Genomic DNA, 17,682 nt, shown 5'->3' with positions numbered 1-17,682 from the left:
AGATCATGTTACAACTGTACAAAACTCTGGTGTGGCCGCACTTGGAGTATTGCGTACAGTTCTGGTCGCCGCATTATAAGAAAGATGTGGAGGCATTGGAAAGGGTGCAGAGGAGGTTTACCAGGATGTTGCCTGGTATGGTGGGAAGGTCTTATGAGGAAATGCCGAGGGACTTGACGTTATTTTCATTAGAGAGAAGAAGGTTACGAGGTGACCTGATCGAGGCATACAAGATGATCAGAGGATTGGATAGGGTGGACAGTGAGAGCCTTTTACCTCGGATAGTGATGGCTAACAGGAGGGGACATAGCTTTAAATTAAGGGGTGGTAATTATAGGGCGGATGTCAGAGGTAGGTTCTTTAGTCAGAGGGTAGTAAGGGCATGGAATGCCCTGCCTGCAGCAGTTGTGGACTCACCAACTTTAAGGGTGTTCAAATGGTCAGTGGATAGGCATATGGATAACATTGGAATAGTTTAGGTTAGAGGGTCATTAGATTGGTTCCACTGGTCGGTGCAACATTGAGGGCCGAAGGGCCTGTACTGCGCTGGAATGTTCTATATTCTATGTTCTGTGTTCTAAATCCAGCTCCCCTCAGCAAACCCCAAAGGACCATAAACCTCAAGGCAGTGCATTAGTTCAGATTAGAATCAGCATGATAACGGACACCAGACCCTATGTTTCTATGCGATCAGTCATCATCATGTTGAATGACGGAGCAGGATTGAGGGGCTGAATGGCCTGCCCCTACTCCTGGTTCATATATGATAAAGAGTGTAATGTGATCTGGGCGAGAGTCTGGGTGCTGATTACAAATTTTCTCAATCTCATTTTTCCCTCTGCAGGTTTTTGAAGGAAATCTGGCAGGAACTCTGGTGGCAACGTTCCAGGCGACAGATCCAGACGAGGGGGAGAACGGTACTGTCGTTTACTCTCTCTCAGGTAAGATTGGGTGAATGGAGTCTGAAAGGTAAATGTGGCAGATGGAGTTTAATGCTGGAAAGTGTGAGGTTATTAACAAGAGGATTAATCAGAGCTTTATCTAAATGGTGAGAATGTGTGACGGAGCTGGGGAAATTGGAGTGCTGGTTCAGAAATGGCTAAAACCTGATGACACTGTTAGAAACTGGCGGCAGTGATTGTATTTGTGGATGTTGTGGATAATTTATATTCCTACAGCTTACTGTGAAAAAAACCTGCTGTTTTAGTTTCACTTTAAAGGATGCCTGCATTTTAATATCTTAAGACATAGAAACTAGAAGCAGAGGAGACCATTCGGCCCTTCGAGCCTGCTCTGCCATTCGTCACAATCATGGCTGATCATCAAATTCACACCCTGATCCCTCCTTCCCCACCCCACCCCATATCCCTCAATCCTTTTGGCCTCAAAGAGCTAATTTCTTCTTGGAATCAGACAATGTTTTGGCCTCAACTACTTTCTGTGGGAGTGAATTCCACACATTCCCCACCCTCTGGGTGAAGAAATTTCTCCTCACCTCAGTCCTAAATAGTTTGTCCGTATAATAATTCAGGAAGTCCAACCGGAAAGGTATGTGGTTTATTACAGAATGCAAAGTAAACCCATTATTGTGGTGTACACACGCTGATCCCTGCCTGGGACTACTGTCCAGCAGGCCCAGTCCTGGCCTGCCTTATAAATGCTCAGGTAATGAGTTCCTCACGGGCAGGTCACTGCCTGTTACCAGGGGAACTCATACTCAGTGAATCCCATGGGGAGCTCAATCCATGATTCCCCATGGGCCCCAGGGGGAAGGGGGATATCGTAACCCATATCCTTAGACTATGACCCCTGGTTCTGGATCACCCACCATCGGGAATATCCTTCTTGCATCCAGGTTGCTACGAGATTCCCCCCTCATTCCTCTACAGTGAACGCAATCTCTCCTCATATAGCAGTCCTGCAATGCCAGGAACCAGCCTGGTAAACCTTCCCTGTACTCCCTTCAGAGCAAGAACATCCTTCTTCAGATACAGGGATGGAAATGCCACACAATATTCTCGGTGTGGTCTCACCAAGGCCTTATGTAAATGCAGCAAGACATTTCTGCTCCTGTAGGAACAGATGGAAGCCAATCGGTCCATCGAGTCTGCTAGCCCATTCAATGAAATCACGACTGGTCTGGTGTGATAATCCTCAACTCCACTTTCCCGCCTTATCCCCATAACCTTCCATTCCATTACTGATTAAAAATCTGCCTGTCTCAGCCTTGGACATAGTGAACCACCCAGTCTCCACTGTCCTCTGCAGTAAAGAACTCCATAGATTCACTACTGTCTGAGAGAAGAAATTCTTCAATGGGAGACCCCCTCACCCTGAGATGATGCCTTCTGGTCCCAGACTCTCCCGTACGAGGGAAGCAAACTCAGCTATTGCCGTACGGAGGAACAGGAAGCAGTTTGACATTCATTTGGTGAAGGGCTTCAGGTGAAGGAGGCTGCTTAAGTCTCCGTCTAGCTGGGCATTGTAGCAGACAAATAAATCTTTGAATCTTAGAGGAGTTAAAGTAAGGGTTAAAGTAGGGGTAAATGTTGAGTGAATTCTGGATCTCAAAGGCAATACCAAGTTGTCAACAAAATACTGAGAGGAGAAACTGCAGATCTGAAATAAAGATTCTTAATCCAGGAACAAGAGCAGGAATTTGGGAGAGATCTTGTTAAGAACAAGGAACAGAGGCTCCAAGTTACAAAACAGGGCTGCAAAATATCAATTCCAAATAGCGTGGGCTTATGGGAACCCCAAGGAGATCTAAAGGTCAGTTTTACTCTGACCCTGTGAAGCTGCTCTATGGAGACAGCTGAGTGTCGGAGAGCCTGAACCTACCTGACGAGTGGAAGATGTGTGGGGGGGGTGCATTCCGAGTAGAGGTTGGAGAGGTCAATCCCAACAGATTGGATCCAACTGTCGACGTTGTTTGGGGAAAGATTCCAGAGCAAGGTCTTCAGAAGTGACAGTTGGAAACCCTTGTGAACCAATCAGTGAACTGTTGTCAGCCTCCAGGATACGGATGTCATCCTGAGAAGATGCTTTGGATCTTTTCCCCATCGACCCTTCCCAGGCGGTTCCAGCACTGAAGGACAGCAATAGACTCCATTGTGATAATAATTGTCACAGAGCCATGGAGCGGACAGAGTGAAGATACGAGTCAGCCGTAACGTAATTGAATGGAAGGGCAGAGTGGAGGGGCTGAATGGCCTCCTAGTGTTTCACTGTTGCCATTGAGGAATTGCAATCTTCTCTTTATCATTTATGGGAAGCAGGTTGGCAGTTTGCTTCATTCAGCCGACACAATTACACAACCTCCGTATCTCTTTCTCTCTCTAGGAAGCTGGAGTCAGCGATTTGCTTTACATCCTGGCACTGGGACACTCAGGACAGCCACAGTGCTGCACAGGCTGGAGAGACACGAGTATGAATTAACAGTACTGGCCAGTGACCGGGGCCTGCCTTCCCGAACCACAGCTCTTCCACTTCGTGTTCAGGTAAATGAACATTCCCACAAAGAGAATTGTCAATTATTTACAGGGGCTTAACCAGTAATACTGGGACCTGATAGGACAAGAGGTTTCATTGACCAATCAGTTTCAAGGAAATCTGATTGACATTGTCCAGGCGCTTGGCCACAGAATGACATTTGCTGAATTCTGGGAACTCTGCCGGAGGAAAAGTACTCGGCAGGTCTGGCAACATCTTTGCAGAAAGACACAGTCCAGGCTGAGATGATCCTTCGTCAGACTGGAAGAAAGATAGAGGCCAGTGGAAGAAAAAAGATAGCAGTGGATAAGAGATGCTGTACCTGTCCTGGGAGTGTTTGATGGGGGGACAGTGCAGAGGGAGCTTTACTCTGTATCTAACCCCATGCTGTACCTGTCCTGGGAGTGTTTGATGGGGACAGTGTAGAGGGAACTTTACTCTGTATCTAACCCCGTGCTGTACCTGTCCTGGGAGTGTTTGATGGGGACAGTGTAGAGGGAGCTTTACTCTGTATCTAACCCCGTGCTGTACCTGTCCTGGGAGTGTTTGATGAGGACAGTGTAGAGGGAGCTTTACTCTGTATCTAACCCCGTGCTGTACCTGTCCTGGGAGTGTTTGATGGGGACAGTGTAGAGGGAGCTTTACTCTGTATCTAACCCCGTGCTGTACCTGTCCTGGGAGTGTTTGATGGGGGGACAGTGTAGAGGGAGCTTTACTCTGTATCTAACCCCGTGCTGTACCTGTCCTGGGAGTGTTTGATGGGGGACAGTGTAGAGGGAGCTTTAGAACATAAGAACATAAGAACATAAGAAATAGGAGCAGGAGTAGGCCATCCAGCCCTTCGAGCCTGCCCCCCCATTCAATAAGATCATGGCTGATCTGTCGCTGCTCAGTTCCACTTTCCCGCCCTCTCCCCATAACCCTTAATCCCCTCTCTTATCAAAAACCCATCAACCCGCGTCTTAAAAATATTTAGCGAGGCAGCCTCCACCACTTCAACGGGCAGAGAATTCCAGAGATTCACCACCCTTTGAGTGAAGAAGTTCCTCCTCAACTCCGTTCTAAACCACCCCCCCTTTATCTTGAGGCTGTGCCCCCTAGTCCTATTGTCTTTTTTGAGCGGGAAGAGTCTTTCCACCTCTATCCTATCCATCCCATTCATCATCTTATACGTCTCAATGAGATCTCCTCTCATTCTTCTAAACTCTAACGAGTACAAGCCCAGTTTATTCAGCCTCTCCTCATAGCTCAACCTCCTCAACTCTGGTATCAGCCTAGTAAACCTCCTCTGCACTCCCTCCAAGGCCAAAATATCTTTGCGCAGGTGCGGCGCCCAAAACTGCACACAGTACTCCAGTTGCGGCCTCACCAATGCCCTATACAGCTGCAGCAAGACCTCCCTACTTTTATATTCAATCCCCCTCGCTATGAAGGCCAGCATCCCATTCGCCTTCCTGACCACCTGCTGCACCTGCAAGCTGGGTTTTTGCGACTTATGCACAAGGACCCCGAGGTCCCTCTGCACCGTCGCCTGCTGCAGTTTTTCGCCTCGTAAGTAATAGTCCTTCCTACCATTCTTCCTACCAAAGTGGACCACCTCACACTTGCCAACATTAAATTCCATTTGCCATTTCCTGGCCCATTCGCCCAGCCTATCTAGATCCTTCTGCAGACTCTCCACACCCTCCGCACAATTTGCCGTTCCCCCAATCTTGGTGTCATCAGCAAATTTCGACACCCTGCACTCGGTTCCCTCCTCCAGATCATCTATATAAATGGTAAAAAGCTGAGGCCCCAGCACCGACCCCTGGGGCACCCCACTAGTCACCATCCGCCAATCCGAATAGCACCCATTGACCCCCACTCTCTGCCTCCTATTTGACAACCAATCCTCTATCCACGCTAACACCCTACCCCCAACTCCATGTCCCTCGACCTTCTGCAATAACCTCTTGTGAGGCACTTTGTCAAACGCCTTCTGAAAATCTAGAAAGACCACATCCACCGGCTCTCCTCTATCCACCGCCCTAGACACATCCTCATAGAACTCCAGTAAATTTGTCAGACACGACTTCCCTTTAATGAAACCGTGCTGCGTCTGCTCTATCAAGCAATTCCCTTCAAGATGCCTCGCAATTTCCTCCTTAATGACGGATTCTAACATTTTACCTACCACAGACGTTAAACTAACCGGCCTATAATTCCCCGCCTTTTGCCTGGCACCCTTCTTAAACAACGGCGTAACATTAGCCGTTTTCCAATCTTCCGGCACTTCCCCGGAATCCAGCGACGTCTGGAAAATAACCACCAAGGCATCCACTATCACCTCCGCCATTTCTTTCAGAACCCTCGGATGCATTCCATCCGGTCCTGGGGACTTGTCCACAATCAGCCCCTCCAGTCTGTCGAGCACCGCCTCTCTAGTAACAGTAATGTCATTAAGACCCTCCAGTCCTACCACCTTTCCATCGCTAACACCCGGCAAATTATTCACGTCCTCCTCCGTGAAGACAGACACAAAAAAGTTATTCAAGACCTTAGCCATATCCCCATCCCCTACCACTAGGTCCCCTTTCTCATCCTCTAAAGGACCAACGTTCACCCTAGCCAGCCTCTTCCTTTTTATATATTTATAAAAACTCTTGCTATCCTTTTTTATATTAAGCGCTAGCCCAGCTTCATAGTTTCTCCTACCCTTCCTTATCAACTTCTTTGTCAATCTTTGTTGACATTTAAACCTCTCCCAATCCTCTTCTCGCCCACTACTCTTAGCTACTCTAAATTCCTCCGCTTTTAATTTAACACTTTCCTTCACCTCCTTTGTTATCCACGGCTTATTACCTCTCCTCCTACTATCCTTTTTGACCATTGGAATAAATTTCCGTTGAGCACCAAGAAAGATCTCCTTAAAGATCCTCCACTGCTCCTCAACAGACCCTCCCTCCAACACATTCCCCCAGTCCACATTCACCAATTCTTCTCTCATCCTACCATACTCCCCTCTATTCAAACAAAGGACGCGTGTCCGGGAACCCACTTTCTCCTCCTCCATCTGCACCAGAAACTCCACCATACAATGATCACTCTCTCCAAGAGGATCCTTCACCGCAAGGTCCCTAATTCTACCCGCCTCATTACATAGCACCAGATCCAAGATAGCTCGCTCCCTCGTCGGCTCCAACACACACTGTTCGAGGAAACTATCCCGGCAGCATTCCAAGAACTCTTCCTCGAGCCCCCCACGTCCAACATGGGTCGACCAATCAATATGCAGATTGAAATCTCCCATAACTACGGCCGTCCCATTCCTGCACGCCGCACTTATTTGCGCGTTAACAGCCCGCCCCACCTCCAGATCATTATTCGGGGGCCTATAGACAACACCCACCAGCGTCTTCCTCCCTTTGCTGTTCCTAATCTCCACCCACAACGATTCCACCCTCTGCTCCTTGGCTCCAATATCATCCCTTGCTACCACCGTGATGCTATCCTTAATCAGTAGAGCTACGCCCCCCCCTTTTCCCTCCTGCCTATCCTTCCTAAACACTTGATAGCCCTGTACATTCAGCTCCCAGTCCCTGTCACCTTGCAGCCACGTCTGTAATGGCCACCAGATCGTATCCATTTGTGTCGATCTGCACCACCAGCTCATCCACTTTATTCCGAATGCTTCGTGCATTCAGATAAAGTGCCTTCATCCCAGCCTTCACCTGGACCCTATTTGCCGTAACGCCACCAACTATACTCACGCCCCCTACTCCCTCTATTATTGGGACATCCTCGGCCTCTTCCCTTACATGTACACTCTCCTTAACTTTAGACCTCGTAATGTCACCTACCCTCACACCCTCCCCCCCCCTAATTAGTTTAAAGCCCTGTCTACAGTCCTCTTTACTCGATTCACCAGCACTCTGGTCCCAGCACGGTTCAGACCAACCCCATCCCTCCCGAACAGGTCCCACCTACCCCAATACTGGTGCCAATGCCCCATAAATTCAAACCCATTCCTCCCACACCAATCTCTGAGCCACCCATTCACATCCTTAATCCTGTCAACCCTACGCCCGTCTGCACACGGTTCAGGCAGTAGCCCAGAGATCACCACCTTGTCGGTTCTACTTTTTAATTCCATTCCCAGCTTTTCATACTCCCTCCCCAGATCCTCAGTCTGCATTTTGCCTACGTCGCCGGCACCCACATGTACCACAACGACCGGATTCTCACCCTCCCACTCCAGGTTCCTCTGCAGCCCAGCTGCGACATCCTGTACCCGAGCACCAGGCAGACAACACACCCTTCTGTGCACTTTGTCATTGTGACAAAGGACAGTGTCAATACCCTTCACCCCACTATCCCCAATCACTACTACGTTCCTTTTCCCCTTCTCTTTGCCTATGTCCTGCTGCATCACTGTACCGTGTGCAGTTTGCTCACCAACCTCACCTGCCTCGTTCTCATCCAGACTGGAAGCAAGAACCTCAAACCTGTTATGCAGATTAAGAGGCTGAGGCCTCTGCTCCTCACCCCCCTTCCTCCTCCCAGCAGCCCCCTTTTGTCCCTGACCCTTAGAGTTAGCCAGTCTAGGGGGGGTGGATGTCACTTGCACCCCATTGACAATGGCACCCTCTCTCCCCTTGATGAGCCTCAGTGTCTGTAGCTCAGAGGCCAGCTCATCCACCTTGAGCTGGAGCTCCTCCAGCAACCTGCACTTACTGCAGACATGGTCACTGGGGAGGACCCTGGGGTCCACCAGTTCCCACATCATACAGAAACCACACATCACATGCCCCTCCATTATTTACTGTAGTAGTTTTGAAAAAATTTTTTTTTTTGTTTTTTTTTGTTTTTCAAACGAACTCACCTGGCCTTTTTTCCTTCCAGCCCTTTTTGATATTAAGCCCTATTAGCTCACTCTGCTTCCCTCTCACTCCGCTGCCCGCTCAGACACTGCCCGCTGTCTACACCAGGCCTCCTTTTAAACCTGGCGCTGATTTAAAGCTGATGGACCACAACTGCCTGCTAACCACTCCCTCAGAATTCTTAAAGCAGTAAATACAATAAATAAATGCTTTAAACAGTTCTACAAAGAACAAAGTGCTTTAAACTTATTTTAAACTGGTTTTTAACAGGTAAAATCTTAGCTCTCTCTCTGCTCCTTCACTCGTCTGCTCCAGCAAACAATGGAACAATTGATGGGGACAGTGTAGAGGGAGCTTTACTCTGTATCTAACCCCGTGCTGTACCTGTCCTGGGAGTGTTTGATGGGGACAGTGTAGAGGGAGCTTTACTCCGTATCTAACCCCGTGCTGTACCTGTCCTGGGAGTGTTTGATGGGGACAGTGTAGAGGGAGCTTTACTCTGTATCTAACCCCGTGCTGTACCTGTCCTGGGAGTGTTTGATGGGGACAGTGTAGAGCGAGCTTTACTCTGTATCTAACCCCGTGCTGTACCTGTCCTGGGAGTGTTTGATGGGGGGACAGTGTAGAGGGAGCTTTACTCTGTATCTAACCCCGTGCTGTACCTGTCCTGGGAGTGTTTGATGGGGACAGTGTAGAGGGAGCTTTACTCCGTATCTAACCCCGTGCTGTACCTGTCCTGGGAGTGTTTGATGGGGACAGTGTAGAGGGAGCTTTACTCTGTATCTAACCCCGTGCTGTACCTGTCCTGGGAGTGTTTGATGGGGACAGTGTAGAGCGAGCTTTACTCTGTATCTAACCCCGTGCTGTACCTGTCCTGGGAGTGTTTGATGGGGGGACAGTGTAGAGGGAGCTTTACTCTGTATCTAACCCCGTGCTGTACCTGTCCTGGGAGTGTTTGATGGGGACAGTGTAGAGGGAGCTTTACTCTGTATCTAACCCCGTGCTGTACCTGTCCTGGGAGTGTTTGATGGGGACAGTGTAGAGGGAGCTTTACTCTGTATCTAACCCCGTGCTGTACCTGTCCTGGGAGTGTTTGATGGGGGGACAGTGTAGAGGGAGCTTTACTCTGTATCTAACCCCGTGCTGTACCTGTCCTGGGAGTGTTTGATGGGGGACAGTGTAGAGGGAGCTTTACTCTGTATCTAACCCCGTGCTGTACCTGTCCTGGGAGTGTTTGATGGGGGGACAGTGTAGAGGGAGCTTTACTCTGTATCTAACCCCGTGCTGTACCTGCCCTGGGAGTGTTTGATGGGGACAGTGTAGAGGGAGTTTTACTCTGTATCTAACCCCGTGCTGTACCTGTCCTGGGAGTGTTTGATGGGGGACAGTGTAGAGGGAGCTTTACTCTGTATCTAACCCCGTGCTGTACCTGTCCTGGGAGTGTTTGATGGGGGACAGTGTAGAGGGAGCTTTACTCTGTATCTAACCCCGTGCTGTACCTGTCCTGGGAGTGTTTGATGGGGACAGTGTAGAGGGAGTTTTACTCTGTATCTAACCCAAATTTTTGAAAATGCTTTCTGAAATCTAGTTACGTGAATCTTTTTGTTTCTATATCCTTTAACCAAGACCCCATCAGTAACATTGTGTCTCCCCATCCTGCTGCAGGCCCTGCCCACTTTCCCCTCCCCCCTCCCGGACCTGACCACCCACTCCTCCTCAGCTCCCTTGCCTTGCCCCCCACCCTGAGCTTGCCACACTCCGCCCCCCTCACACTAAACCCTAACACTGGCTGTGTCATTGCTGCCTTGCAGCTCATTCTCATTCCCGGGGTTAAGAATGGACTGGCCCTGACAAAGAGAATCCACCTGAACACAGGACACCCCCAGGGTCACCATCGTATCCGGGCATTTCCCACTGGCTGCAGGAATGTGAGTGGGGGGGGGGCAGGTTCCCTCTGCCTGGGGGGAGAGCAGGTTCCTCTTGTGTACGGGGGAGGGGGGATTTAAGACATCTTTAACCCTTTTTCTCATCTGACCTGATAAGTGGCTGTTTTAAATTTTATTTGATCATTGCTGTTGTAAAGAGTCTTTGGTTTAAAAACCTATTTCAGTGTAACTCTGGCTGTATAAAGACCAATGTTTTGCAGAACTTTCTGTTTTGTTTCCTTCACAGAAGGGAAATGCAGTTTGGATTTGTTATTCTTATTTCCCTGTTTTACTGTCTGAATTGTGTAAATTTCCAGTTGTCCTCACCAGGGATTTCAGTCCCCATTTTATTGAGAGTCCAGCTGAAACCAGCCCTCATTCTGCCCACTCTTCCTCTCACCTTAGCAGCAAATCATTGTAATCCTCTCCCTCCCCCAGGTGTGTTTATCCAACTTCCATACATCCAGATGATTTTTTAACTCAGTTTTGTGTAACCCTTTAGGTGCTGAGTTCCCCCAGCGGTCTGCCCCAGACCGGCAGTTCCACACTCACATTCAGATCCATTGAGGGATTGGCACCTGGCTCTGTGATTGGTTCAGTTGCTTCTGAGGATGTACTGAGACGTACGGATGGTCAGGTGACCTACACAATCGTCGGGGGAACGGATCTGGATGGGCGATTTTTGGTGAACAGGTTGACGGGTGACATTTATCTGGCTCAGGAACTGGATTACGAACTGGGTTCACATTACCAGCTGGAGATTGCTGTTGATGACCTGAGCACAGGTTTTCCCCAAAGCACTGTGAGCATTGTAGAAATCGACATTGAGGATCGCAATGAGTACGCGCCCCAATTTGCTGAGGACCCAACCACTGTTGTGATCAGTGAGAATGTGGAGCTTGGAGTTTCTCTCTACACCTTCCATGCTGTTGATAAAGATGGAAGTGGTCCCAATAGTGAAGTCCGGTACTCACTCCTCCAGCAGACCCCTCCAGGATCCTTCCTGCATATTGATCCAATAACTGGGGTGCTGACAGCAGGGACAGTCATCGATCGCGAAGCCATCCCATTCTTCCTTCTTGTGGTACAAGCGACAGACCAAGCCGTTAACACTTCCCAACGCAAATCCTCCGCAGTGACTGTTCGTGTCTTTGTGACAGATGAAAACGATAACAGCCCCCGTTTCCTGTCCCCCCCAGTACTGAGTCTGATGGAGAACCAGCCCATTGGCACAATTATCTCCTATGTTGTTGCCCAGGATGTGGATTTGGGAGAGAATGGCCGACTCAGTTACCGCATAAAATCCAGTTTTGGAGGAAACAAGGTCCGTTTGCACCCAGACACAGGTAAGTGGCATCGCCCCATCCTAAATGCCTCAAACCTCATCGCCCCATCCTCATTGCCCCATCCTAAATGCCCCATCCTCATCGCCCCATCCTAAATGCCCCATCCTCAATGCCCCATCCTCATCGCCCCATCCTCAATGCCTCAAACCTCATCGCCCCATCCTCAATGCCCCATCCTCAATGCCCCATCCTCATCGCCCCATTCTCATCGCCCCATTCTCATCGCCCCAACCTCATCGCCCCATCCTCATCGCCCCAACCTCATCGCCCCATCCTCAATGCCTCAACCTCATCGCCCCATCCTCATCGCCCCATCCTCATCACCCCATCCTCATTGCCCCAACCTCATCGCCCCATCCTCAATGCCTCAACCTCATCGCCCCATCCTCATCGCCCCATCCTCATCGCCCCATCCTCATCGCCCCATCCTCAATGCCCCAACCTCATCGCCCCATCCTCAATGCCCCATCCTCAATGCCTCAACCTCATCGCCCCATCCTCATCGCCCCATCCTCATCGCCCCATCCTCATCGCCCCATCCTCATCGCCCCATCCTCAATGCCCCATCCTCATCGCCCCATCCTCATCGCCCCATCCTCATTGCCCCATCCTAAATGCCCCATCCTCATCGCCCCATCCTAAATGCCCCATCCTCATCGCCCCATCCTCAATGCCCCATCCTCATCGCCCCATCCTCAATGCCCCATCCTCATCGCCCCATCCTCAATGCCTCAAACCTCATCGCCCCATCCTCAATGCCCCATCCTCATCGCCCCATCCTCAATGCCCCATCCTCATCGCCCCATCCTCAATGCCTCAAACCTCATCGCCCCATCCTCAATGCCCCATCCTCAATGCCCCATCCTCAATGCCTCAACCTCATCGCCCCATCCTCATCGCCCCATCCTCAATGCGCCATCTTCATCGCCCCAACCTCATCGCCCCATCCTCAATGCCTCAACCTCATTACCCCATCCTCAATGCCTCAACTTCATTGCCCCATCCTCAATGCCCCCGTCCTCATCAACCCGGCCTCATCGCCCCATCCTCATCGCCCCGTCCTCAATGCCCCGTCCTCAATGCCCCGTCCTCAATGCCCCGTCCTCATCGCCCCGTCCTCATCGCCCCGTCCTCATCGCCCCGTCCTCATCGCCCCATCCTCAATGCCCCCGTCCTCATCAACCCGGCCTCAATGCCCCATCCTCATCGCCCCATCCTCATCGCCCCATCCTCAATGCCCCATCCTCAATGCCCCGTCCTCATCGCCCCATCCTCATCGCCCCGTCCTCAATGCCCCGTCCTCATCGCCCCGTCCTCATCGCCCCGTCCTCATCGCCCCATCCTCAATGTCCCATCCTCATCGCCCTGTCCTCACTGCCCCATTCTCGGCGCCCCACATCTGACTACTGAACCTCACTTACCACCAATTACCTCCTAATGTATACCCAATTATCCCTGTGACCCCATTACTCAGTTGAGCCCTGCACCCCATTGTCCCTGTGTTGATTTAATCACTGATGCTGGGTCTTTTCAGAGCCCTGCAGTTATTTGTTGGGATGAATGGATTTTGTAAACCCGGATTACTGAGTGACTCAGACCTCTCCCCTCTGATTACAGGGGCCTTGTCCATTGTGAAGAAGCTGGATTGTGAAGAGCAGAGCTGGATTAATCTGACAATTGAGGCTAGCGATCACGGAACGTTCCAACGGTCAGCTGTTCAGCTACTTCACATTCAGCTGATTGATATGAATGATGAGGTGCCGGTGTTTGGACAGTCACTGTATGAAGCCAGTATCTTGGAGAATCAGTCTGTTGGCACACAGGTTATACAGGTCCAAGCCACTGACCGGGACCAAGGTAACAAGTCACTCATGATCACCAAGTCAGTAGGGGCTGTATTGACAGGGCCAGAGGTTTGAGAGTGGCAAGTGGGTTAGTGACCAGCTGACTCACTCCAAGCACAGCCAATGAAGGTAAAACACAGAACGTACAAATCTTGGTGCAACTACCCAGGGGGAGAATCCTGGTTCATTCTGTCAACTGCAGTCAGCAGATTGCAGCAATACAGGAGCACGGACATGCAGTGTGGGAGGGGGAATGGGGGGAGAGTCAGTGATAGGGGAGAGTGTACATGGGGGTGTGGGAGGGGGAATGGGGGGGGAGAGTCAGTGATAGGGGAGAGTGTACATGGGGGTGTGGGAGGGGGAATGGGGGGAGAGTCAGTGATAGGGGAGAGTGTACATGGGGGTGTGAGAGGGGGAATGGGGGGGAGAGTCAGTGATAGGGGAGAGTGTACATGGGGGTGTGGGAGGGGGAATGGGGGGGAGAGTCAGTGATAGGGGAGAGTGTACATGGGGGTGTGGGAGGGGGAATGGGGGGAGAGTCAGTGATAGGGGAGAGTGTACATGGGGGTGTGGGAGGGGGAATGGGGGGGAGAGTCAGTGATAGGGGAGAGTGTACATGGGGGTGTGGGAGGGGGAATGGGGGGAGAGTCAGTGATAGGGGAGAGTGTACATGGGGGTGTGGGAGGGGGAATGGGGGGAGAGTCAGTGATAGGGGAGAGTGTACATGGGGGTGTGGGAGGGGGAATGGGGGGGAGAGTCAGTGATAGGGGAGAGTGTACATGGGGGTGTGGGGGGGGGAATAGAACATAGAACATTACAGCGCAGAACAGGCCCTTCGGCCCACGATGTTGCGCCGACCAGTTAAAAAACAATGACCCTCTAACCTAAACCAATCCCTTTTCGTCCATAAACCTATCCACGGATCTCTTAAACGCCCCCAAACTAGGCGCATTTACAACTGCAGCAGGCAGGGCATTCCAATCCCTCACCACCCTCTGGGTAAAGAACCTACCCCTGACATCCGTCCTATAACTACCCCCCCTTAATTTAAAGCCATGCCCCCTCGTGCTAGCTTTCTCCATCCGAGGAAAAAGGCTATCACTATCCACCCTATCTAAACCTCTAATCATCTTATATGTTTCAATAAGATCCCCTCTTAGCCGCCTTCTTTCCAGCGAAAACAACCCCAAATCTCTCAGTCTCTCCTCATAGGATCTCCCCACCATACCAGGCAACATCCTGGTAAACCTCCTCTGCACCCTCTCCAAAGCCTCCACATCCTTCCTATAATGTGGGGACCAGAACTGCACACAATACTCCAAGTGCAGCCGCACCAGAGTTGTGTACAGTTGCAACATGACGCTGCGACTCCTAAATTCAATCCCCCTACCAATAAACGCCAAGACACCGTATGCCTTCTTAACAACCTTATCTACTTGATTCCCAACTTTCAGGGATCTATGTACACATACACCTAGATCCCTCTGTTCATCCACACTATTCAGAGTCCTCCCGTTAGCCCTATACTCAACACATCTGTTATTCCTACCAAAGTGAATTACCTCACACTTCGCATTAAACTCCATCTGCCACCTCTCGGCCCAGCGCTGCAACCTGTCCAAGTCTTCCTGCAAACTATGACACCCTTCCTCACAATCTACCACACCTCCGACTTTGGTGTCATCAGCAAATTTACTAATCCACCCAACTATACCTTCATCCAGATCGTTAATAAAAATTACAAACAGCAGTGGCCCCAAAACAGATCCCTGAGGCACACCACTCGTAACCGAACTCCATGACGAATATTTACCATCAACCACCACCCTCTGTCTCCTATCTGCTAGCCAATTCCTGATCCAATTTCCTAGATTACCCTCAATCCCATACATCTGCATTTTCTGCAGAAGCCTACCATGGTGAACCTTATCGAACGCCTTACTAAAATCCATATATACCACGTCAACTGCCTTACCCCCATCCACCTCTTTGGTCACTTTCTCAAAAAACTCAATAAGGTTAGTAAGGCACGACCTACCCGCTACAAAACCATGCTGACTATCTCTAATCAATTCATTACTCTCTAAATAACTATAAATCCTATTCCTAATAATTTTTTCTAAAACCTTGCCCACAACAGAAGTGAGACTCACCGGTCTATAATTCCCGGGGAAGTCTCTGTTCCCCTTCTTAAACAATGGGACAACATTCGCTAACCTCCAATCTTCCGGTACTATACCAGAGACCAACGACGACCTGAAGATCAGAGCCAGAGGCTCTGCAATCACTTCTCTTGCCTCCCAGAGAATCCTAGGGTAAATCCCATCCGGACCAGGGGACTTATCTATTTTCAAACCCTCAAGAATATCCAGCACATCCTCCTTATCAACTGTAATACTGTCTATTCTACTCCCCTGCAACCCAGTGTCCTCCTCAGCTATATTCTTGTCCCCCTGCGTGAACACCGAAGAGAAATATTGGTTCAATGCCTCTCCAATCTCTTCCGGTTCCACACATAACTTCCCTCTGCTGTCTATAACTGGCCCTAATCTTGCCCTAACCAACCTTCTATTCTTGACATACCTGTAGAACGCCTTAGGATTCTCCTTAATGGAGGGGAGAGTCAGTGATAGGGGAGAGTGTACATGGGGGTGTGGGAGGGGGAATGGGGATAGAGTCAGTGATAGGGGAGAGTGTACATGGGGGTGTGGGAGGGGGAATGGGGGGGAGAGTCAGTGATAGGGGAGAGTGTACATGGGGGTGTGGGAGGGGGAATGGGGGGGAGAGTCAGTGATAGGGGAGAGTGTACATGGGGGTGTGGGAGGGGGAATGGGGGGGAGAGTCAGTGATAGGGGAGAGTGTACATGGGGGTGTGGGAGGGGGAATGGGGGGGGAGAGTCAGTGATAGGGGAGAGTGTACATGGGGGTGTGGGAGGGGGAATGGGGGGGAGAGTCAGTGATAGGGGAGAGTGTACATGGGGGTGTGGGAGGGGGAATGGGGGGAGAGTCAGTGATAGGGGAGAGTGTACATGGGGGTGTGGGAGGGGGAATGGGGGGTAGAGTCAGTGATAGGGGAGAGTGTACATGGGGGTGTGGTGGAAATGCCTTGATGGGCTGAATGGACAATTATACTCAGTGTTTCTTGGTGTGAAATGTATGTGTTTAGTCAGTTTTTAATGATTTTCTTTATAATCCTCAGGCTCTAATGGTATCCTGAGATATGGAGGGGTTGTGGAGAGCAGTTTCTCCATTGATCCAGTGAGCGGTGTTATAAGAACCAATCGAGTGATGGACAGGGAGGAAGTGGATTTTTATCAGGTCACAGGTCAGTGCCCTCCTGATGCTGGTCGGGCGATGATTCCTCTCTCTCTCTGTCACTGTCTCTCTTTCTCACTATCTGTGTGGGTGTTTGTGTGTGAGTGTGTCAGTGTTTGTGTGGGTGTGTGAGTGTGGGTGTGTGTGAGTGTGTGGGTGTTTGTGTGTAGAGTGTGTGAGTGTTTGTGTGTGGGTGTGTGAGTGTGGGCGTGTGTGTGGGTGTGGGTGTGTGAGTGTTTGTGTATGGGATGTGTGAGTGTTTGTGTGTGGGTGTGTGTGTGTCAGTGTTTGTGTGTGTGTGGGTGTGTGAGTGTTTGTGTCTGGGTGTGTTTGTGTGTGTGAGTGTCAGTGTGTGGGTGTGTGAGTGTCAGTGTGTGTGTGTGGGTGGGTGTCTCTCTCTCTTTCTACATCTCTTCATTGTTTATACTCTCTCCATCCCTTTAAATAAGAAAGGGCCAAGAGAAACATAGAGGATAGGAGCAGGAGAAGGCCATTCAGCCCTTCAAGCCTACTTTGCCATTCATCACAATCATGGCTCATGTTCCAACTCAATTGCCTAATCCTGCTTCCTCCCCGTGACCTTTGATCCCATTGCCACCCCCCCCCCAGTGCCATCTAGAAGACTCTTTGTCTCATTAACCCTGCTGTACCATCAATAAGGTGATGACAGCCTGACCTTGATCCCATTCTCCCACTTGCTTCCCGTATCCTTCAATTTCTGAGAGACCAAAATATCTCTACCCAGATTGAACCTCCCTCTCAGGAAGCTCATTCCAGATTCCAAACACTCTCTGGGTGAAAAAAATCTCTTCCTCAGGTCACTCCTACTCCCTCTGGCCAATCATTGTGAATCTGTGCCTCTGATACTGTCCTGAGTGGGAACAGTTTCTCACTCTTCCCC

The 17,682-nt window shown here is 50.2% G+C and overlaps 1 protein-coding gene across 1 annotated transcript in view; it reads left to right on the top strand.

The window, feature by feature from the left end:
• The window catches only part of LOC145349279 (protocadherin-16-like), a 330,993-nt gene that overhangs the window by 259,273 nt on the left and 54,038 nt on the right, over nt 1-17,682 (top strand). Inside the window, exons 8-12 of the mRNA XM_080197793.1 lie at nt 845-941; nt 3,343-3,500; nt 10,779-11,622; nt 13,240-13,479; nt 16,666-16,791. Of these exons, the coding sequence (XP_080053919.1) occupies nt 845-941; nt 3,343-3,500; nt 10,779-11,622; nt 13,240-13,479; nt 16,666-16,791 (1,465 nt within the window). The remainder of the gene's footprint in view (nt 1-844; nt 942-3,342; nt 3,501-10,778; nt 11,623-13,239; nt 13,480-16,665; nt 16,792-17,682) is intronic.

The sequence above is a fragment of the Carcharhinus amblyrhynchos genome, chromosome 10 (assembly GCF_965287045.1).
Source record: "Carcharhinus amblyrhynchos chromosome 10, sCarAmb.v2.hapA, whole genome shotgun sequence".
Taxonomy (NCBI): domain Eukaryota; kingdom Metazoa; phylum Chordata; class Chondrichthyes; order Carcharhiniformes; family Carcharhinidae; genus Carcharhinus; species Carcharhinus amblyrhynchos.
The sequence above is the reverse complement of the archived record's forward strand: the minus strand, read 5'-3'. Positions and strand labels throughout refer to the sequence as shown.